This window comes from Salvia miltiorrhiza, unplaced genomic scaffold (genome assembly GCF_028751815.1).
Source record: "Salvia miltiorrhiza cultivar Shanhuang (shh) unplaced genomic scaffold, IMPLAD_Smil_shh fragScaff_scaffold_66:::fragment_1, whole genome shotgun sequence".
In the NCBI taxonomy this organism is placed as follows: domain Eukaryota; kingdom Viridiplantae; phylum Streptophyta; class Magnoliopsida; order Lamiales; family Lamiaceae; genus Salvia; species Salvia miltiorrhiza.
The window spans coordinates 24,658-49,856 of NW_026651477.1; the positions used below are offsets into that span (position 1 = coordinate 24,658).

The 25,199-nt window shown below is 35.2% G+C and overlaps 1 protein-coding gene and 1 long non-coding RNA gene across 2 annotated transcripts; one reads left to right on the forward strand and one right to left on the reverse strand.

Annotated features, from left to right (window-relative positions):
* Positions 1-17,289: 17,289 nt before the first annotated feature.
* Positions 17,290-18,042, reverse strand: LOC131003087 (uncharacterized). Its single transcript, XM_057929567.1, has 2 exons — positions 17,390-18,042; positions 17,290-17,347 (listed from the first exon to the last, which is right to left on the reverse strand). Exon 1 carries the CDS (start codon positions 17,966-17,968, stop codon positions 17,465-17,467), a length of 504 nt encoding a protein of 167 aa, XP_057785550.1. The 5' UTR covers positions 17,969-18,042; the 3' UTR covers positions 17,290-17,347; positions 17,390-17,464.
* Positions 18,043-19,963: 1,921 nt separating this feature from the next.
* LOC131003084 (uncharacterized) lies at positions 19,964-21,682 on the forward strand. Its single transcript, XR_009094531.1, has 4 exons — positions 19,964-20,416; positions 20,875-20,934; positions 21,008-21,077; positions 21,310-21,682. It is a non-coding gene; the product is annotated as an uncharacterized LOC131003084 (long non-coding RNA).
* The last annotated feature ends 3,517 nt before the right edge of the window (positions 21,683-25,199 follow it).

The following is a 25,199-nucleotide window of genomic DNA, read 5'->3' on the forward strand; positions in this document are numbered from 1 at the left end:
ACTAAGCATTCAAGATTATTAGTAAGAAACTTATAATTATAACTTAATAATGTTAATTTGATTAGTGATTCACACATCACTCATCACTAATGTAAGATATTACTTAAGAATTCAAGATTCTTAGTAAGAATCTTATAATTATAACTTAAGAATGTTAATTTGATTAGTGATTCACTCATCAATCATCACTACTCTAATATTATTGCTAAGCATTCAAAATTGTTAGTGAGAAACTTATAATTATAACTTAATAATGTTAATTTGATTAGTGATTCACTCATCAATCAACACTAAGGTTATGAATGGTGTATAAACTAGATTGATAAAAAAAAAATCGAAAATTAATAATAAATTAATTAATAAATATTTTTCCGACATAAAAATAAGAACGGAAACGAGCCCAATCCGTAATTAACAATATTTTTTGTATATCATCTCGACATATTATAAGGTTATGAATATATATGATATTGTATATTGAAGTAGACTTTAAATGAATTAATAGATACTATATATATCAATAATACGAGTGTTCTGTACTGGTGACCATTCGAAAAGAACTTCAAGGTTAAGCGTGCTTGACTTAGAGCACAACTAAGATGGGTGACCGACTGGGAAGTTCGTCTAAATTATGCAATACTGTATAAATACCGAAATAAATTGTGGATATACAATAAAATAAATAAATAAAATAAATAAATAAATAAATAAATAAAATAAAAAAAAATAAAATAAAAAATATTACCGAGGGCAAATGCCGTCGGTAATTACCGACGGCATTTTGCCCTCGGTAATACCTTGAACAACTCCGGCGTGTGCGCCACCACCGTCCGGTGGAAATTACCGACGGTGATCTCGCCGCCGCTAATTACCGACGACATTTGCCGTCGGTAATTTTCCGGCAACTCTCCGCCGTTCAACGGCGGAAATGCCGGCGGCTTCGCCGCCGTTAATTGCCAGCGGCGGTCGATCGCCGTCGGTAATGGGGTTACCGACGAGCCGGTTAGCGACGGCGAGTTGCCGCCGGTAGCCTTTATCACCGGCGGCCGTGTCTTATTACCGACGGCAAAATGCCGTCGGTAATCGTGCGTTTTTTTGTAGTGCGACTAATACCTTAATTTTGAAAAACTATGCAAATCTATCTCCAGATAATTTTTTGGGTACTTGAAAGTTAAGTGGGATCTGTTGAGTATTGGTCATAGTCAAATCATGTTGATTGTCATTATGTAGATAATGTACGAGTAGTATCTCAAGATGTTCAGATACGATTACAAGCAAAGTACCAACTAGTGTCTGGTGATACTTTCCTGTGTTGGTTTTCAGCAGATTTGCGATTTTCCATCAGCATATTCGTGCTTGAGTATTTCACGTCTCTTATGGATATATCTCATATTATATCAGCAATATGCACGAGATACGATATTGAGGGATTACAATTATAGATTGAGTATATCATCTTCATTAGAGTTCTATTCAAGATATAACGGGCATGATTGGTATGCAGGAATGGAATTGGAATTGAATGGTGATTCCTGCGATCATTCCCAATCCTATGGTTGGTACGATTTTTATAATGAGAATCGTCATTCCCGACGGAATGCCTATTCTCATGCATATGGGATTAGCCATTCCTCTCCTCCCCCCATGGTATTATGTAATCCCACGGATATGAGATTACTTTATAATAAAAGTTTATTTTCTTAATAATAATAATAATAATAATAATAATAATAATAATTAAATATTATTAATATAATAAATAATAATAATTTCAAAAATAATTTTAATAATAATATAATATAATAAAATTAACAATAATATTAAAAATAATAAAATAATAATACTAAATAAATAATAGTAATAATAATAATAAATAATAGCAAAATAATTTAATTTTATTAATATAATAAATAATAATAATTGTAAAAATAATAAAAAATTAATAATAACAATAAATAAATAATAATATTAATTAAATAATAATAAATTAATTAATTAATAGTAAATAATAAATGATAATAATCGTAAAACAATGATAATAAATAATAAATATATATATATATATATATATATATATAAATAACAATAATAAATGTAAGTAATAATAATAATAATAATAATAATTATTATTATTATTATTATTATTATTATTATTATTATTTTAATTTTATTTCTTCCTATCCATTCATTCCTTATAAATACCAACCATAGGAATCATATATTTCATTCCATTTCATTTCATTCCCCTTGTCATTCCATTCCAAATTTCATTACATTCCCTTCTAATTCCATTCCTACATACCAGCCATTACCTGACTAGGGTTTGCCTATTTAAGGAGATGTAGAAGAACGTTTTTGGCTGCTGTTTTTCATTGTTATTCTCATATTTTTGGCAGAATATTTCGTGGGGTGAGAGACTATACAGTGCGTCTAGGTGTAGTCTCTTTTTTATCTCTATTTCATATTGTGTTCTTGAGCGATTGGTTTGGGTTGTGCAATCTTATTTTGTTTGTTTCTTTACGAGCCTGTTGGTAAAGGTTCTTTTCGTGGGTTTAGGTGGTGAATGTGTAGTATTCACATTTAGAGAGTTGATCGTTGTTCATCTCTCAATTATTCATCGTTGTGAGGGTTTGGGAAGAAATCAAGGCTAGAAGGCTAGAGAGTCTGTCGCGTAAGTCCGGTATATATCTTATTTTCACTAGTTAATAATTTACCCTGAGCATAGCCACCTAGACGTAGGTGTGTTATCACCGAACTGGGTGAACAATTCTGGTGTTCATTGTTCTTACTTTCGTTGTTACTTTGCTGTTACAAATACTCATATTTTGTGTATGCGAGATTTATGTGTATGAATAAGTGATACTTTTCAGGATTATTGTGAAATTCTGTTGATTAAAAAAATTGTCCCTGAGGTAAATTTTCTCAACAATCATATACTCGATTTTGAAGGACTGAAAAAATTATTCCAAGGTAATTTTCATAGTTTTTTATATATCATTTAAGTATTAATTGATTAATATCAATTATTTACAATAAATGTAATGATTTAGAATCGATTTGACTATATATGTAACCAATTGGTAATAACATTTAGATCTTTACTTTTTCTGTTTCGATATTTATGAATGTATCGGCTTTAACAAAAATCTCATTTTTCCACCGCAAAAGCACTAAAAATAATGAGGATAAAAATGCTTTTTTTTTTATACACATAGTGTGTAGAGCAAGCACGGTTGTTTGATACAAGGATAGAATATTAGCTAGCACTTTGCTTCAACAAAATGCGACTTTCACTAAAGAATAGGATTCAGCCGCAAAAAAAACTGACTTTTTTAGGTGGCATAAGTGCCATTGCCATAATATTGGCCACCACATACATTTTCTTCCTCTTTTTTTTTGTGAGAATTTGATAATGCATTTTAAAAAATTATGTTTCGATTGATTCTGTTTTAAGATCTTACAGCGTGCAAAATGCGTACCCAACTAATTTTGCCTCTTAAATAAAAACATATACGAGAAATTCTCGATATTCTTTGTTACATAGTACTCCCTCCGTCCCAGCTGAAATGTCTTGTTTCTTTTTGGCACGAAAATTAAAAAATGTGTATAAAGTAGATAAAGTGAGTTGGTGGAAATTATTTAAATATTAAGTACAGAGAGAGAGTGTATTGCCAAAAAAGGAAACAGGACATTTCAAGTGGGACAACCCAAAAAGGAAAACAGGACATTTCAGCTGGGACGGAGGGAGTAATATGTTTGTGCTTTTGGATTAATGGTATGAATAAAGGCTGCGCTATTATTACTCTCTCCGTCCCGCTTCAAATGATTCTATTTTTATTTTGGGTTGTCTTATCTTAAATAACTCAATCTAAATTTAAAAATATTTAACCCTACTTTTTGGATGATCCCACCACCACTTTATACCTTTATCACACATTTTTTAATATCCGTGTCAAAAAATTTAGAGTAACTTGAAGCGGGACGAAGGGAGTATTATTAAAGAGATGATGAAGCGTAGTCCGTTGGTAAGACGTTTCTCCTCCAACTAATAAGTCGGGGGTTCGAGTCACCGAGAGAGCTAAAGTGTGGGTGTATTTTTCTTTTTAAAAAAATTATTACAATTAAAGATGTAAAAAAAATAATAATAACATATTTCATTATGTTATAGTTCTCTTTGGTTGTAAATTTATCATGAAAAATGATGGATATTTTTTTTTTCACCATTTAAATCCTTTTTTTCTATTTCCTCATTTTCCACTTAATTTTTTTTTTTTTTTGAGGAAAACTTGACCTTTACTCATTCTTTCTTTAAATTCTTCTTTCTTTTTCCTCATTTTTCACTTGACCTTTTCTCATTCCTTCTTTTCATTACAAAGGAGGTTCTTTTTTTCATAATAAATTTACAATTAAGAATTCTTTTCACTACAAAGAAAATTACTTTTTTCATAATAAATTTACAACCAAAGACAACGCACCCTTAAACAATTTATTGGAGTAGATCCTCTTACTACGACGTTTTAGTAGGACTGCTTCTAGCATTGGCATTGCCCTTTGGGCAAGAAGGTCGATCACCACGTGTATATTTAATAAAAAAAAGGGTTAAGTATCAGATTCTCCCCTATCGATGGCGTCCCTATCGCGTTTAGCCCCCTACCGTCAGGTGGGAGAGCTGCCCACTACCTCAACGTGGCTTTATCGCACCAATTTCCCCCCGCCTTTTAACGGACCTTAACGCCGTTAGAAAAAATGTTTTTATGATCCGTCTCCCTCTCTCTCAAGCTCTGCCGCCGCGGCTCCTCCTCTGGCAAAGGGCCGTTGGCCGGCCTCCATCTCCGTCGCCTCTTCCACTACCATCGTCACCACCACATCTTCCTCCGTCTCCACAAGTTCAGGAACCAAAAGTTCAACACCCAACAGTTTCCACCACCATCCCTCTCTCCCGCCTTTGCCCCAAATTCCGGCGGCAGGAGCTTCGCCGATGAAGACAACAGAATCCACAGAAACCTAGATCTGCAGAGAGAGAGCCCATTCCGTATCTTGGTAGCCCATTTCCCCCACTTACGACTGGTGCCTCTGAGGGGTAGGTCGACGCCGATGAGAATGGAGAGGTGGCGGACATCATCGTGAGCGCTGAGAGTGCTGAGATTGGCGTCGGAACCGGCGAATTTATAATTCACTTTGATGACGTCAATGGCGCCGCCGCCGCCGCTTCTGCAGACTGAATTTAGAGAGAGAAAATTGAGGAGAGGCGGGAGAAAGAGGAGCAGTAGAGAGCGGAAGTGCGGCTCCATTTTCTGTTTCTCACCTTCTCCGACGGGCAGCCGATGCTGATTGGCTTCGCCGGAGGGAGCAGCAGCGGCGGATTCTGCCGATTGGCTTCGCCGGAGGTGTCGATGGGTGTGAGGAGGTGAGGCGTCAGATCTGAAAATCAAGGCGAGAGAGAGAGAGAAAGATGAGTGGGGCCCACCTGGACTTTAAAAAAAAAGATTTTTTCTAACGGTGTTAGTGTCCGTTAAGTGGCGGGGGAATTTTGTGCGATTTTGCCACGTTAAGGTAATGGGCAGCTCTCCCCCCTGACGGTAGGGGGCTAAACGCGATAGGGACACCATCGATAGGGGTGAATCTGGTACTTAACCCATAAAAAAATACTTTTATTCATTCCCCAACTATATTATCCATCCTTTCATTTTGTGACACTTTTAACATTGTAATTATTTTGTCAAATTTTATTGTGATATTTAGTTAAATGGTGAATATATTTTGTATATAATATTAAAATTATAAATAAAAAACATCAAAAGTTTCAATTTTTTTCATACTCTATAATAGACACCAATTTTATCATAATGATATGCACAATATAATTTTTCATTTTTTTTGATAAATTAACAATATTAAATAAAAAAAATTAAAGGTCACAACGGACTCGAGCCCAAGACGTTTGGCCTTAGGCATTAACCCCTTACCGCTTGACCAACACACGCACACAATTTTCCCATCTTCTTGTTTTGTATTTCGATTGCGTATTTCAATTTCGAGTTTCGTATTTCAATTTTTGTAATTTTTATTCTTAATTTTTCATATTTGGAATTTTTATTATTTTTTTTCATTTCTGAGTTAGTTATTGCAAATTCTTTATTATTTTAATTTATTTTAACACAATTAAAAATAAAATAATTAAAAATAGTAATAAAATAATTATATATAATGTTGTGGTTAATTAATTGGGTGATTGGAGTGATCATTATAAACCATAAAAAATAAATAGGATTGGATTGAAAATGACATTAATGATCATGTGAAAGAAATACAAATGAATTAAATATGAAGATTGGATGATAAGGTAATATTGAGCCGGTCATAGTTAAGGGTATCCTAAAAAATTTAAGCAAAATTCAAATGTTAAGATGACAAATTGAATATATATTTGAGTTGGGAGATCTGAAACATAAAATCTACATCATTTATTATAAGTAGATGATCGCTTTCACTAAACTCTAAAGTTCATAGTATATGTTAATTACTTAAATATTCCAAATAGAATCATTCGAGTCAATTAATCAAGTCTAGCTTAGGCCTTAAGGGTTAGAGGCCATGGGGCTGAGAACGTCGTTTATATATAACACTATTATATATTTTTTAATTTATTTTATTATTAAATGACAATTTTATATAAAAAAGAAAAGAAAAAAACCTAAAAAAACCCTTGAAAGCACAGAAAGAGCAGACTAAGGGCCGAGTCTCATTAAAACCTTTTCACGGAAAACCCAGTGGGAAAAACCGTGAATAGGAAAAAGAGTACTCGTCTAGACACAAGACGAAAGTAGGGAATAGCGAAAGGAGATACAACTCCGAGATTCAGAATAACAACGAAAAAACAACCACCCATCAGTCCCAACTACCGTTTCTTACGCAGATGGCTATGCGAAGCTATGTCAAGGCGAACCGCAGCCCTAATCTCCTCAATCTCGTGCGGCCACCACCCTTCTGAACGTTGTTGGTTAGCCATAATATCTGCCGCCTTGTTTCCTTCTCTAAAGATGTGAGAGACCTGCAGCGAGAAAGCATCTAACATCTTTAAAGTCCTATTCCACGCCGCCTTAAAACGCCAAGGCACATTAAAAGAACGAGTATTAAGAATTGATATCACGTAGGTGGAATCGGCTTCAATCCAAAGCTTGTGCCAACCACGATTGTGAGCAATTTGAATCGCCGAGATAAAAGCCATGAGTTCCGCTTCAAAGGCAAAACCCGAGCCACCTTTGAAGTGAAAACAACCACGCACCACATTCCAGTTATCTCTAAACACCCCACCTGCAGCAATAGTGCCCGGAGCTCCCGTCGCTGAGCCATCAGTATTCACTTTGATCCACGGCGCCACCGGTGGCCACCAATGCACCTCAACAAACTCCGGAGGAGGAGCACTCCTGGTAGTAACACCCACTGCCCGGAGAATCAGATAATCTGACCAAGAATTCGACATGTAACCTAATTTAGGAAAGTTATCATCAATCTCTTTGAAAGCAACTTTCACAGTGTGGATGACACGACTTGCTTCGAACTTTTGATTATCAAAGATACAATTGTTTCTCTGCATCCAGATGGCCCAGATGACCGTGATGATACCAGCTTTCCAGAAATTACCGGTGAGGGGACTAAGTTTATACTGCCAAGCTGCCACCAAAAAACTATGAATATCATTCTCTTGCAACCCTTGCGTGAAATTGAACCACCCAAGAAACGTAGCCCAAATATTCCGCACACGCTCACAATTCCAGAAAAGGTGATCCTGAGACTCACTTCCTTTTAAGCAAAGCAAACAGACGTTTGGCGTGATCATACCGTAGCGGATAAGGCGATCATAAGTCGGTACTCTATTATGAAGAAGACGCCAACAGATCAAAGAACGTCGAATCGGAATAAAAGATTCCCAAAGCCAAGAGCCCCAAGACACCTTCGGAAAATGATGACAATGATTGTTGAATGCCAGCGCAGTAGTGACATTCCCGTGCAATGAGGGTTTCCAGAAACGCACATCTCCCTCAGTACCAAGAGGAGTGAGTAAAATATCACACACTATCTCAGGAAAAGCATTAACAAAGGCTTGCGTGAAATGCCAGAGCCCATCGTAGAAATAATCAGCCACCGATTGAGTAAGAAACGGAAGCATGAAATGCGGAATACCGCATTTATTCATAAGATTATATCCAAGCCAGTCGTCATACCAGAATGAAGTAGAAGCGCCGTCATAAATATACGAGTACGAATCCGCCACCAAACCATCAATTTCCTCACGTAAGCTCATCCAGACAGAAGAAGCAGCCACCAGAGATTTACAACGCCCTTCGATATAAAAAAGAAGAGAACACTAGTACTATGTATCCTCATCCGATCCCAGCTCAAAAGAATAAAACAAAAATGATGCCGATCATCACCCAAAACATCGATAGATTCATTGCTACAAAATAAAATAAAATTATGGATAAAAATTGAGAATGAGTGAGCATGAATTAATTCAGTAGATTGATTCATTTGAAGATGCAAAATGTTGTGAAAAATGGTGGACCATGTCTTATCAATTAGGTAATAACTTTAGTAGAAGAAAAGAATAGATTGTGTGTTTGTGTGGAGCCTCATGTCTAAGAATAATGGAAGCACACAACTAAAAATTTGTGGATATGAAAACACCAATACTTACTGGCGGACACCACTGTTCAATTCTTGTATGCCATATTCTTGTCCAATATATACTCAAACATTATATATTAATTATGTTACATATATACTCATGTTGAAAACAGTTTTTAAATATTTTTTAAAATTGACCGTTAATTTGTTCGTTAATATATATATATATATATATATATATATATATATATATATATATATTTATTTATTTTAATCACTCCTGAGTCTTGACTTAGGTCACTTTCATGATGGCTGACTCACTGGGAAGTTTATCAAGACATATATGATTGAGTTGAAAATGCATTAAAAATACTTGTTGGGCAAAAAAAAGCTAGGTTGCTATAACTGAAAATGAATTCTTTTTAAACGATCAAATTTTCGATCGTTAAAAATAAAAATAAAATGATAAAAATCGGTATTTATAACGATCGAATTTTTATCGTTAATATATGTAGTTAATTTTTGAAACGACCATATAAATAACTATCGATCAAATCGATCGATTTTTTAACTACTAAATTTTCAATTGTTAAAGTCGCATTGCTATAAGTTTATGAGGAGGTTGTCTTAATCTGATTGAAGATTTTGATTTCCATCGAGAATCAAAGACTTGTTGTCGACATCATGTTAAATATTGAGGCTCAAATCAGTATGTAACGAAGATCGAATTATTTATTCTATATCGATCCTTTTGGACTCATTGATGTGGCCAGCAGAGAGTTTTGACGCAATCTTATTATTAAAGACTTTATCTAATTAAGGAACTCTTTTCTTCACGAATTATTGTAGTTCATCGTTTTCATTAGATATACACACTTCATTTGAGTGTGAATAGGACAAAAGGGTTAGGAATTTGATCCTATATATCTTTATTCCTAGTATCTGAAAATTTGATCTTACATATTGATTTGAGTGTGAATTTTCGCCTCTCGAATGGGATACGATCATCCTTGAAATTTTTGCATCCTCAACGGAATATCATCGTCTTTAAATATACACAATATTTTAATACTACAAATTACTCCCTCCATTCCACGAATCTTGACATGTTTGGATTCGGCACCGAAATTAAGGAGTTGTAGATTAGTGTTTTAAGTGTGTAGTTAATAAAATATAAAAGTGATAGAGTAGGAAAGAGAATGTAATAAAAGTGATAAAGTAGGAGAGAGAGAGTAATAAAAACAATAAAGTAGGAGAGAGAAGATAATAATTATTACCCAAAATGAAAACGTGTCAAGATCGTGGGATGACCCAAAAAGGAAAACGTGTCAAAATTCATGGGACGGAGGGAGTATCAAATATCATACATGAATTATTGTAACCTAAAATATAAAGAATATTGAGTTCATCGAATTAACTATAATTCAATATAAATTAAAGTGTGACACACAAACAAGTATATACACTTTTAACTATATTAGGAATTAATAAGTCAATAACAGTTACTGAAATCTATAGTTATTCTTAGATCAGGTAATAATTAAAAACACAACTTATTGTGATCCCCAATACATTATAACGTATTTATAAATAAATAAATAACTAAGATAAGTCATTTTTTTAATGTGTTGCAGTCTATATCAATAATATCTCGGATATGTGATTTATTGTTTATATATCATAAAAATCAGTCCAATCATATGATCTTCCGTAACTACAATACACCATTTAATATATTTATTTAACGAGATAAGTCAACATATATACCTTTCAAATAAGAGAACGAATAATATGATTGAACTAAAATATTGTATATATACAAGCATAAAATATCTTGTTTTCCATCTACAAATTCTAACATGAATGTTTTTCACTTGGTAAGAAGGCATCCTCCTTGACAAGGTGGTTTGCACCGAATTTTAATACCAATTCTTCTATTGTTTTACTATTTTAAGTTATAATTATTGCTCTTTATGTAAATCAGTAAATATACAAGTAGAATGTGCGTACCCACGTTAGAAATTTCCAATAAAAACTAAATTCTACAAGTTAATAATTGATTTGTATAATTATTAATTAGGGAAACGAGAACTACACGTTTTTGTTCTTCGAAATTGAAGTAGATCGGTATCAAACTGTGAATCCTTAATGTGTGTGATTTTCTTTTTCTTTTTTTTTTTTGTCTTTTTTTTTAAAGAAAAGAGTGTGAATTGTTATTCACCAAACTAAATACAGCTACGTCCAAAAAAAAAAAAAACTAACTACAGCTAAGATCTAAGGCTACATATGATAGGCAATTAATAGCTGACCATTCCGATTATTGTGACTAGAGAAAGAAATAGTTATAGCAATGATCGATTGTAGCCTTATTTATAAGCTGAATAGACATTTATAGTTCTCTTGAAATGCCCAATGAAAGTATTACCGTAGCCATTACTTTCTCTAAAAATTATATATAGCCATTGCATAATACTTGTGTTATTAATGGGATTAATTGTACCAAAATACACGAACTTTACTACTTTAATCATTTTTACATTTTGCAGACTAATTTTAAAAATTACATTTTAAATTATGAATTTTGCAATTCGTTCAATTTTTCCATAAAATTTTATTCTGGCATCCCAAAATCCGACGTGTCATTTAACATGCCACGCGTATATACACGTGTCTTAGTAAAAATATCGTCGTTTTGACATTGGGTAATTAAACTACATCGTATTGATGTTAAACGACGTTGTTTTGACGTTTTTACTCAAGTTAATCTTCTAATTAGGGCATTATACCCAATTTCTCTTTGTTCCTCCCTCTTGCCGTTTATGCACGCCCTTATTTATGAGTAAATGCAGATTTATGCATATGAGTAGGGGGGTTATATATATTCGTCATCACCATTAAGCAGAGCTGGAAATGAAAGATGCAAGGGCGCTGAGACGATTAAGCCCAATTGTCGCTGCTCTATCTCCCAACACACAAAAACCATTCAAAGATTCCGCCTTTTGTTGGTCGTCTCTACTCTGCGCAACACGATGATCTTTCACCATCGAACCCCAAAGGTTCATCCGTCCAAGATGTCGTGTTCACTAGTTCTCATTTTGATGATATAAATCTCAATCCCAGTGGTGGCGATAGTGCCGGTAGCAGCAATCAAAAATCAACGTGGGACGAGAAGTACAGGGATAGAGTGAAAAACCAAATATCTTGGAAGAAGCTTAAGCTTCTTGCAAAAAGAAGAGGGGAATCTTGGATGAAAGGGGGAACAAGGATGATGAGGAGAGACAGGTGAAAGAGGAGAAGCAGAAATCTTTAGCTGTTGGTACCATTGGAGCTCCGAATGCTGAAAAGTCTGCTAGGAGATGAGATAATTCGAATGAACATGAACTCTAATTCCAAATCAACCCTAATTTGAAATGAAGAGAAATGAGGTCTTTCGAAATTAAACCTGAATGACATTGCATTAAGAATTGTAAAATTTTGTCGTTTAATAAATCGAACGGTGAACTTAAAGACACACTTTCGACTGCCACATTGGAGCCACATCAGCAACTAATTAGGGGAAATTGAATTTTATGAAAAATTTAAACAAGTTGCAAAGTTCATGATTTAAAATATAATTTTTAAAGTTCGTGTGCAAAATGAAAAAGTGTCTAAAGTTCATGTATTTTAATGCAATTAACTCTTATATATTAATACTATACTCCCTTCGTCCTAGCTTTTAGTATCAATTTGAGAGTGACATGGATTTTAATAACGTAGTTGAGTGTGTTGTGAGTTGAATAAGTGTCCCACATTTTATATATATGAGTGTTAAAATAATTAAAGTGGAGCAAAGGTCTCTCCTACTTTTATTAAGAATAGAAATGAATACTAAAATATAAGACGATCAAAAAAGGAAAATTAGATATTAAAAGTTAGAACGGAGGGAGTATAATTTAGTGAAAGGATAAAGGACAACTTTGATAAATTTTGTTCCATGTGCTCCCTTTAAAAATATAAGTTGTTAAGAAATTGTTGGTATCATTTGAAAAGTTTTTAAAAATATAATTGACGTGTGAGGCTATATTACCCTGTAAAGAATATATTTCTGAGGGTAGGAACTCTAGTATATAGTAGGCTAAGTATTTTTTTAAGGGTATAGTAGGTTAAGTATGAAAATGAAAAAAATTATATATATCCCAGGTTATTTTTAAATTAGAAGAAGTATGATGCATTGTACAACAAGAAAAATGCAGACATACAAATTACACAATAAAATAGGTGATGAGGACTGAAATATGCACCAACGTTGTGCACTATATAATGAGAACATCTCTATTTATGCTTATGATTAGTGTTATTATTATTAAGCTAACCAGTGCAGGTTTAATTGAAGACTTGGGATAATAAAAGAAATAATAGAGCTTTCGGCGTAGTCAAACAAGCATAGGCGATTCAGACCAAGGTCAATGTATTAAAGGGGCTTAAGCCCAGTTATCTTAGTAAATGGGCTTGAGGCCCTAGAGCTTATTTACATGCTTATAAATAGAGACTTAGGAGTAGGTTAGAAGGGGATCATCTCATTTATTCATTCATCTCTTGTAAAATGTAATACTCTCTCGATTATAGTGAAAAATCCCCAACACCCAGTGGAGGTAGGTCTTCTCGACCGAACCACGTAAATTCGGTGTCGTTTATTGCTTTCTAGTTTAGGTGTTGGTTTCTCGTTTCACCAACTGGCGCCGTCTGTGGGAAAATCGAGCTAAGGCGTGAGATTCATTGTTCATCGAAGTACTGTTCATCGGGAGGATACTGTTCATCGAGGGGGGATCTGTAAAATATTCCGGCTGTTCCTTTCCCAGTTTCCGGCGACAATGGCCGAGGCATCTCAATTTCAATTTTCTCTCCCAAAATGGCCATCCCTCTCTCCGGCATCCATCGATCTGTCATTATTCTCACAAATCTAAAAATTCTCACCGAGAATCTCTGGTGAAAAAATTGAAACTCTCAGTTCCGCAGCTCTCTCTCTCTACCGCAGCTATCTTTCAACCGCAGCTCTCACTAGCTTCGATCACCAATTTCACCAGAAAATATCTGAAATGCCTTCATTTCCTTGTTGAATCACGGTCCGCCGGCTTCCACGGCTGTTCTCTCACAGATCCGACAGCCCCCATCCCAATCGCGAAGAAAAATCTCGAAAAAATTGATCTCCCTCTCTCTCGTAAAACACCAGAAAAATTCTTAGAAATCTACTGTAGATCTCGCTCACCCATCGTCCTCTTGAAACCCCATGTGAATCGAAACTTACAGCTCCAACTCTGAAATCATAAATCGCAAATCCCAATCGGATCCGTTGCATCCGATGTCGTCAGGAGAACTTCAAGCAGCCAGCAGCGCCGCCGCCCTTCGCCCTTGTCGCTGCTTTGCTCGGCAGAGCAGTCAGCGCCGACGCCCCTCGCCCTTGTCGCTGCTCTGCTCGGCAGCGCCGCCTGGAAACAGCGAAGGTGGCCTCGTCGTCGCACTGCCGACCCTGGGCTCGGTGGGTTGCCGATGCTCAGTCCTATACTGCCGCCGTCGTTCAATTCAGCTCGACGGAGCAGGGCACCGCCATATGAAATTTATTCTGAATATGGTAGCGTACGCATATCAAGCTAAGTTACTTCTTTCTCTAAATGGAATCTGGTTTTGAATTAATTGGGGGTTAAAAGCTGAGTTATGTTTGACGATAATAATAATTATGGAGTTAAATTCTCGTATCATCACATGATATTGGGTTGGACTTAACAAACCTTGGAACGTTTATTGGGTTAACTGAAGGTGTTTGGATGTGTACTGATTGTTGAGCAGCTGGCTGTAGAGAATTCATAATAAGCAGATTACTACGTGTTGGAATTTGAACTATATTAATGCTCGTTGTTTTATGTGATGGGATACATAAGCTATCCATGCATATTATATGTATATTTGTTACATTGATTGAGTCTGAAATATAGTTATCATGACGGACAAGCAGGTGGTCGTTGGAAATCGAGCTATACTTCACAATTAAGTACCTTAATGGGGTGCTTAGATTCTCATAATTTAACAATCAATTTATATTTTGATTTGGGTGACTTAAACAAGATTTGCAAATAGAAACTTTTTCCTGCTCACTCAATGAGATTACTTATGTTTTTCTGGGCATGTTTTTGTTATATAATTGTGTGGTGAATACATATTTGGGGATTAATCGGGTGATTGTATGCTATTTTATAGCTCATATTTGAAACAAATCATGTACTCATATCAGTCGAATGGAATACTTGACTAGGGTCATTTGTGTTCATATATCGTGTTGGCTGGACAACTAACTTGCCTTAATCAGGATTTAATCTCTTAATTTCTTATAATCAGGACAGTTCTCTGCTCTGAAAGGGCATTTCTCTGCTCTGACCGGGCTGCTCTGAGGGACAGTTCTCTGCTCTGAAAGGGCATTTCTCTGCTCTGACCGGGCTGCTCTGAGGGACAATTCTCTGCTCTGAGGGACAGTTCTCTGCTCTGAAAGGGCATTTCTCTGCTCTGACCGGGCTGCTCTGAGGGACAATTCTCTGCTCTGAGGGACAATTCTCTGCTCTGAGGGACGTTTCTCTGCTCTGAGGGACATTTCCCTGCTCTGAAAGGGCATTTCTCTGCTCTGACCGGGCTGCTCTGAGGGACATTTCTCTGCTCTGAAAAGACATTTCTCTGCTCTGACCAGGCTGCTCTGAGGGACATTTCTCTGCTCTGAAAAGACATTTCTCTGCTCTGACCGGGCTGTTCTGAAAGGGCATTTCTCTGCTCTGACCGGACCTTTCTGACGGGCATTTCTCTGATCTGATAGGCATTTCTCTGCTCTATTCTACGGGCTACACTGTTTTGCGCCTCTCCTCTATGGGCTGTTTTGATATATTCTAATCGCTGTTCAGCGAGAAATAGGCCGCCTCTTGGGCGTGCCACTGTTATCTATTGGTCTTCTCACGCGCTGGATTTTTTTACGCGCTCAACAACAGGGTATATTGTTCAGACTCGACAAATATTTATGACGGGTTTTCTCACATGATCAGAGTATCATATTTCTCAACTTCGACATGGGTCTTCCTATGTTATTCGGGTATTCTTGCAGCAGTCTTCTGGTTCATCCAACACAAAACATTTATATTGCTTATCTATGCAAAGTATTCAATATGGGGTATTTTCAGCGCTGGTCTTCTTGTGCGCCCAAAGAAATGGAAATTATTTATCTGTGTCAACATTCAACAAACAAGAAGGAAATCTAACTTGGAACTACAATTCCAAAGTCAAGGGGAAAATGCTTATCTTTGCTTTCTTATAATATTAAAACTCTTATGTCTTCATGATTTGCAGGGATTAAGGAAAACAGCACAGCGCTGGCTTTAACAATACTTCGCTGGCTGAACACGAAAAATACCCGGTTCAACCAGACCAGGGGGGAGTAGCTGATGAGGACTGAAATATGCACCAGCGCTGTGCACTATATAATGGGAACATCTCTATTTATGCTTATGATTAGTGTTATTATTATTAAGCTAACCAGTGCAGGTTTAATTGAAGACTTGGGATAATAAAAGAAATAATAGAGCTTCCGGCGTAGTCAAGCAAGCATAGGCGATTCAGACCAAGGTCAATGTATTAAAGGGGCTTAAGCCCAGTTATCTTAGTAAATGAGCTTGAGGCCCTAGGGCTTATTTACATGCTTATAAATAGAGACTTAGGAGTAGGTTAGAAGGGGATCATCTCATTTATTCATTCATCTCTTGTAAAATGTAATACTCTCTCGATTATAGTGAAAAATCCCCAACACCCCGTGGAGGTAGGTCTTCTCGACCGAACCACGTAAATTCGGTGTCGTTTATTGCTTTCTAGTTTAGGTGTTGGTTTCTCGTTTCACCAATAGGATAAACTATCAATGTATGGAAATTATATATATCCCAGGTTATTTTTAAATTAGAAGAAGTATGATGCATTGTACAACAAGAAAAATGCAAACATACAAGTTACACAATAAAATAGGATAAACTATCAATGTATGGCCCACATAGTGTATTATTCTATTCATCTCATTAAAGATGATTTATTTTTTTGATACAAAAATTAAAGAGAATGTACAAATTGGATAAAAATGGTAGGGTCCACATATTTTCAAGAGTTAAATATTACTCCCTCTATCTCACAAAAATATGAATATTTGTAAGTGGCACAAGATAAAAGTGTATTGTGAGTGAAAAATGGGTCATACTTTATGAAAAATAGAGATAAAAAGTAAAGTGATTGTGGTGAAGTAGTGTATAAAAATAGAAATAGTTATGTCTTTGTGAGATGGCCCAAAATGACAAAAAGTTCATCTTTTTGTGAGACAAGTGGAATAGTATTTTTTATAGAAATAAGTCATTTCAGTGGGACAACCTAAAATGAAAAATGAGCTATCAATCTTTAATGGGACGAAGAGAATATATAATTATAGGATAAATCCCTACGGATCAAATTGATCCGGATCAGTAAGAGCATCCGCATTGGGACCTCCTTGATAGCCTCCTTGATAGCCTGCTTGATAGTGTTTGTGTTATTGAGTAGGTAGTGCTGCATTGGGGTTCCTTGATAGCCTCCTTGATAATATTAGTTTTGATTTTATGTTTTTCATTTAAATTATATTGCATAATTTAAATTGCATATTTAAATACTGGATTAAACATAAAATTTAAAAAACCTATTTAAAACATAAAAAAAAATACATAAAAATTTAAAAAACCTATTTAAAACATAAAAAAAAATACATAAAAATTTAAAAAACCTAAAACATCATTAAAATCACATAATTAAAAGCCTAGGATAGACCACGACGCCTGAGCACGTCGGCGACCATGGACGCGTGCAATGCACGTTGTGCGTCCGTCATGTTCGTCGTATCCGTGTTCAGGAGCTGCATATCGAGCTCCCTCTCCCGGATATCGTTCCTCCGCTGGTACTGGGCGGTGAATGCCCTCATCTGCGCGTCGTTCCTATCCAACCTCTCCACAATTTCTGGTGGAGGATCCGAGCTCGTATGCGACGCTGCTGCCTTCCCTTTCCCTTTCTCCGCCGCCTTCGCCGCCTTCGCCGCCTTGTTGCCAATGGGCCGAGCAGAAGAGATCTCCTCGCCCGACGCCGAGGTGGTGAAGCCGCCCTCTTCCGTAGTCTTTGTCCTCTTGGAGGCATGCACGTCTCCAAGGAGGTACATCGACTTGAACTTGGGATTGTTCCGGAGAACTCTCCACGCGTTCCAGAAATTGAAGGAGGCATTGGTTGGGCTTCTAGCCTTGAAGATGGTTTGGGCCTTTTCACGAATCATATCATCCGAATGACCGGACGGCCAATTATTGCGCGTCTCCACCCAAACAGCTTCCCAGAGACGCACATCCGCGCTCACCCGGGACCAGTGGCCTTGAAGTTGCTTGATGCCGAGGTCGACGCCGAGGATGGGGTTCACACGTTCGCGGATCCGGCCCCAATATGCCTCTCCCTTCTAATCCGTCCCATGGATCGAGTCGTTGGTCTCCTCCGCCCAAATTTGGACGATGAGATCCGTATGCTGTGGAAGGTAAGTATGACGGTAAACTTTTGGTTTGTCGTGCTTCATTTTGGTGGCCTTTTCCTTCCTCCGGCCGCCTTTTTTTGGTGGGGAGACACTCTGCTGAGCACTCACCGGTTCCTCCTCGGGCGGGCTCTCCTCCAAGTTGATTCCTCCCATATCGGGATGATAATCGGAGGAGAGATCAGGGCACCAATTTGGATCGTAGAAAGGGTTGTGTGGATCCATGACGGAGAAAATTGTAGGAGAAGAAGAGGTGTGAAGAGAAGAAGGAAGAAGAAAGAAGGAGAATAGGTGTGGAGAAGAAGAAGAAAAGATGGGTTGTTTTAAAGAAGAGAAGAAGGAGAAAAAATAAAAATAAAAAATAAAAATTCAAACGGTCGGTCAAAGGTGCGGAGACCGAGGAGCTGCAGTCAAAAGAATATATATAAATTCGAATTTTCGAATTTTTCATAATTTTTTTTTTTAAATTGGGCGCGTGCATTGCACGCGCCATCTCCACCGGCCTATCGAGGATACTCGATAACTCGAGGAGTCCTCGAGGAGCTCCTCGCCGCATCGCCCTCCTCGACGCAGATGGTCTCCTCGAGGACCTCCTCGAGTACCCGCGATGCGGGTGCTCTAAGGGTACAAAAGTCATATTTTTTTTTACTGAAAATATGTTGTACCTTAAATGTCCCTAATTAAAGTTTATTATTTTTAAAATACTAAATTTAACATATTATGAATATAAATTCAATGTTTTTTCATTTTCTTAGGCCATAAATTAAATACATGAACATAAAATTAAATGTTTCATCTCCTTAAATCTATGCAATTAAGTGAATTCATTGAACATAGTAAACCTCTTATATTTCGTTTCTTTCATAATTAAAATAAAAAATAAAAAAATCGCCACTTTCACAATGTCTCACTTTATAATTTAGGTGACTCCTTGTTTTAGTGTTGAGGATTATTTTTAAGAATAAAAAACATAGGAATTTTGATACTCATCATTAGGTGTGAAATGTGAAGATTAACGAGCTAATCATCAGGCATAATAGTAATATTATTTTATAACATTTTTTTATTTGAACACCCCCACTCACTATAAAACATATTTCAATTTAAAAATCAAAATACTTATATATTATTATCATGATATCGGTTAATTTTTCAATTTGGATTATAATAATAATGTTTCTGCATGATATATATATATATATATATATATATATATATATATATATATATATATAAACTCTTTTAACTTAAGCCAAATATAAACAATAATAACAATAATACTCTTTTAACTTAACCACATCAGACTATTCTTATACGGAAAAGCCTTATAACCTATAGTATAGTTGTGCGGTAGCTCTATGGAGTGGATTTGATGCGTATCAAGATTGTACAAAATGCAATGCCGCCATTGATCCCCATAAATATAGGCGCCAAATTGGAAGGCCAAAACCTGTGGATATTTAACCCAACCAAGTGGCTTAGGAAGAACTCGAGCATCTTTAGGAGCAAACTGTTGAATCCTGCATTTCTCAGCTCTCAAATCGACATTGGGCAGCATTTCAATTTGGATTATGCATATGTATATCACATACTTAATAAAATTTGAATATTTTCCTTAAGTAAAACTTTTTTTAATATGAGAAAAAATTTGTGTGAGATTGAGCCTATTGTAATCTCCAAAGAAATTATGAATAATTACGAAGAATATGAGTATATATATATATATATATATATATATATATAGGGTTGGACTCCTGTGAGAATCTATAATCTTGTAAGAACTAAGAATCATCTTAGACCATAGATTAAGCTTAATCCAACGGCCTAGATTATAAATTAGGCGATTAATTAATTTACAATCTTTAATTTTAGAGCTACGTGTTTTAAGAACAAGGGTAATAATGGAAAATATGTTTAATGTCGTTATGGTATGAATCATCTTAAATTTGGTAAATCAGAAATGAATCCCTTAATTATAGGGTTGACTCCATTTGTTTGAATAAAAAAAATTCACCTACACTAAATAACCTATCAACATCAATCTATTCATCTCCACCGCCATTTTCTATCTATCATAGCAATAAATATTCAAGCTCTTACTCCACCATTTTTTTTACTTTGTTCTTCAACTTTGTTCACGCTGGTATCGTAAAAAGCGGCGAATAGAAGACGCCTTTCACCTTGTTCACGCCGGGCTCGGAAGAGGTGATTTTTCGATTGAATTTACTTCTTTCTTTTGCTGACGGAAATTTCTTTTAACTTTTTTTGCAAATCGTAAAAAAATTGTTCTTTTTCGGCGATTATTGGCGAATGAATGATGATATATGCAAATGTTTGTTTATCTCTTGGGTTTGATATAATGTATGTGGTTGTGAGTGGTTTTTTGTTTATCTCTTTGTGTTGAACAGTGATTTCTTGGTGGTACTTTGAACAAAAAAGTATGAACTTTGAACTTTCAACAATTTTTGGTTTGAAGATACAACAATATATGAAAATATTTTAATTTTCGTTCAATTTTTATGTTTTTTTTTCGGCGGTTCCCGATGGTGGTTCTTTGGTTCTTTGATTGTGAAGAGTCTACAATCTATGAACATATTTTCCGTTCCATTCATATATTGTATTTTTTCTTGTTCATAATATGGGTTTCATTGTTCATGTGACAGCTAGACCATCCAATAAGGAAATAACATTGTAAAATAAGTTGATAGAAGCATAGGCGAGAGGTATAAATTAAGTACTTGAACAAATGAGGTATGCTCATTATCTAATTTTGATCTAACTTGACATTATTTGCAGCCACAAAGTGGTGGCAAAGAGTTCTTCATAAGGCACAATTATATCGCTAGGAAAGTCAAGCGTGAGGCAGGTAAGAATGATGTACCAATGTTCATTAAATTTAGTAATATTCATGATATTGTTGCTTTTGTTCACCAGTTATTATTCATTAACTGAAATTGTTCATCAACTGTATTGTTGTGCTTGTTCACAAGTTTAGTGTAATATTCACGATATTGTTGTGTTTGTTCATGAGTTTCACTGTTATTGTTCATTACCTTAAATTGTTCAACATATATATTCATTTTCATTATCGTGAACAGTTGGCACGAAGACAATGCACTCATCCAAACCTGATACGGCTGAACAAACATTGATTTTCCGGCGACTTCCGTTGAAGCAACGATAATTTATGAACATCTCTGTTTTACTTTGGAATTTTCAATAATGTATTTGTTGTTATTTTTTCCCGTTGATTTCCGATGACTTGAAGAAAAAAAAAATTGCGTACAAGGATGGGTCGTTGTTGGTATCATTGTCGTTGTCGTTGTTGGGATATTCACGGTATTGTTGTTTTTGTTCAAAGTGTAATTTAATGCTTATTGTTCGTTACATTTAGGATATATTCAGTAGATGTGGGATATTCATTCATGTAACTGGTGATATGTTTATTGGATTTGAGAATCTTATTCATTGTATTGTTGTTTTTGTTCAAAATGTAGTCTAATGCTTATTATTCATTAGATTTGGTATATGTTCATTACATGTGAGACATTATGAACAGTATATGTTCATTTATGCCACTAGCGAACATGAACAATATATCAGAGTTCGTGAATAGAATATATTCAAACATGAATAGTACAAAAGAACATGAACAAATGTGTGGTGATCACACTATATGAATAGTGTATATGCGAACGTGAACAAGTGAATACATGACCATAAACATGTGCATAAGCATAAATATGTAAGTGTATATTGTATATGCGAAGGTGGACAAGTGTATTAAAATTCAACAAATACTACTTGAGTGAAGTGCATTGCATATGATTCGTTAAAATTATATGGAAAATCTCTAAAAACTTGGACGAAAGGTTGTAGATATAATTTAATATAAAAGCATGTACTTGACAATTCCTATTAGTATTCGACAACTACAGTATGTCTTAGTTTTCTTAATCGAGAAAAAAATTGTTCATGTGGGATTCAAGAACAAATTCAAAAGTTTGATGAACTCTACAATTTTTTAGGTTGTTTATCTTAAATTTCGAGTGATTTTTCTAAATTAGTTGGTCGATGATTAATGAATAATCTGGTGTGATTCATGAATAATTCCAAAAAAAATCAATGAACAATATTTCATCTCAATTTATAATTTTTTTTCCTAAAAACATATGATTTATAACATACAGTAAATGCTTTAAACAATAACAACGAGTTCAGAAAAACAACATCCACGATGAACCACATACCACAACAAACTAAAAAACTGAAAAAAAAAAAAATCAACGCCAGTAACAATTAACATAACTCGTGAACAATATTTGAAAAAACGTGAATAATGAGAATTGTCTTTTTGTCATTTTTTTAGGTGTGTGGTACCAATAATTTTGGGATATATATAGTGTGGGTCATGAACAAAATAAAATTGTAATCTTTTTGGTATTTTGGTATGTTGTTGGTATGATTTATGTGTTTTGGATAGTAAGAAAGATAAATTTATATGAATATTCTTGTTAGTAAAATATGAACAATCTGTAAAATGAAAAGATATATAATTCATGTTGTGAACAATAGTAAAATATGAACATTTTTCCATGAACAAATAAAAAATATGCAGTTACTTAAACTTTATCATAACATGACAAATTTTGATTATGTATATGGAGTACAAGAAACATGAACATGATGAAGCTTTATTCAATTGGACACGAAATCAAAAAAAAACATATTTTGATTAAAAAGATCAGTTGTGGGCTAGTGGATATGGGATGATATGATTAAAATATTAGATACCATAATTAGGAGATACGTTTTTGCTTATTTAGTGGAAGAGATCGGTTATGATAAAATAATAAAAGACAAATCAGCCCTTAAGTGCCGAAAAGTTGTGGGATTTCTTAAATTATATCCCAGCCGTTGGATTGCGAAAATGAAGGACTGTGATTGGTTCCTAGTTCTTACAAAATATTTGAGTTCTCACAGGAGCCTCTCCCTATATATATATATATATATATATATATATATATATATATATATATATATAAGTGGAGAAGGATATATAAGTAGAGAATGGAGAAGCATTGAATATGTCATGAACATGCGGTTGAATATACCAATAATTTTGTTGAACGTTTGGAGATTTGGGGGTTCGAACCTTGTATAAGTTCAACACAATTCCCGTTGAACCTCAAACTAACGAAAACTAACCATTAGATTAGATAAGATCAACGACTGAGATTGCTTTACAAACATTTACTTCTTCATAGATCTTTCTCATAAATATTTATATATACAATTCTATTTGTACTTTATAATAGCTATTAGATAAATATAAATTCAAGTGTAAGAATAATATAGTAATACAATGTAGTTGAGCTCATTTCATGAAATGCTCAATGAAATATCAGTGCAAATTTTAAATATAATGAGAAATGAGTAACGCCACATTATCTTAAGATCTAATTTATTTTAAGTTCAAATAAATCCTAAATTCCTTCAAATTCCACCAAATATTCTAGAAAATAATCTAATATTATTTTATGAAAAAATCAGGGTGTTACATTGAGTTTACTAGTTTTAAGTATAATTGTTAAGTGCCAATTATAATTTATTCACTCTCAATCATAGAATATTTTTACTATATTTGATTAGTTTTGGTGAATATATTTGGAAGATGACTATCTATATTAATTTATAAATTTATCCACGAAAAAAAAAGTTTAAAAGTATACACCATTTATATTGTTATATATACATATAGATATCTATACATGTATATATATATATATATATATATATATATTCTTGTGGTGTTTTATGAAACCAACACCTAAAACTACAAAGTGAAATCATAAACTATACCTAGTGCGATTGACTGAAGAAGACGAAGTGAATGATCGGAAACTTTGCACTAGAGAGAAATAGCTGTTCTATTCAAAAGTATATGATAGCGTAAATGTAATACACGAGTTGAGGTCTATTTATAGATTACAATTGAGGGTAAAAAGGTAAAATCAATACCCACGCATGCTTCTTGCGTGGTCGAAGGGTAAAACAGTAATTTTGTCTTTACGCGGGAAGTCTCCCGCGTCTCTGACGATCCCACGGATGGAGGTGATCTCTCTGGCGATGATGACTTCTCTGACGATGATGATCTCTCTGTCGAAGATGACTTCTCTGACGGATGTGATTCCTCTGGCGATGACGACTTCTCTGACGATGACGATCTCTCTGTCGAAGATGACTTCTCTGACGGATGTGATTCCTCTGGCGATGACCATTCCTCTAGCGAATGAGTTGACTCTGGTGGATGAAATCCCTCTGGTGAGAGTGGTTCTTCTGACCAGAGTGACTCCTCTGATGAAGATGATTCCTCTGATTTGTATCCTTTCTCTACTCTGCACATATCACTCCTCATCAACCACTCCCCCCTCTAGTCTGGTTGAACCGGGTAGTCTCCGCGTTCAACCAGTAGAGTTTTGTGAAGATCAGCACTATGCTGGTTTTCCCTGATCCCTGCAAATCATGAAGATACAAACACTCTAATATTACACGAGAATAAAGGTAAGTCCTGTAAGTTGCTCTCTGGTTTTTTGTTATTCCCACCCCCTGGTCTGGCTAGTTCACTTCTGGAATAGTGCAACTAGTCAGAGGATTCGCCCGCATGGATGACGTCACCTGCATTAAATGCCTGCCCGATCTACAGTGCTTTTTCCCGTACCTCGAGGTTACTTTTTAACCTTTGCGTCTTTTCGCCTTTCCGTAGGGATCTTTGGCCGTTGATTCATTTCCGTATGCCACGTGTCGAGCATCCCGCGTACTGGTAGTTGCCCGCGTACATTTTATTTAGTCGATTCGAACTTTCATTTTTCACTATTCTTCTTCTCCAAGTTTCCGAACTCCTTTGTCTGCAATTTCCGGCGATCTTCCCTCCTGTTCCGGCGTGTTTTTCCGCGACCCTTCCGTTCCGGTATTATCATCAATCTTT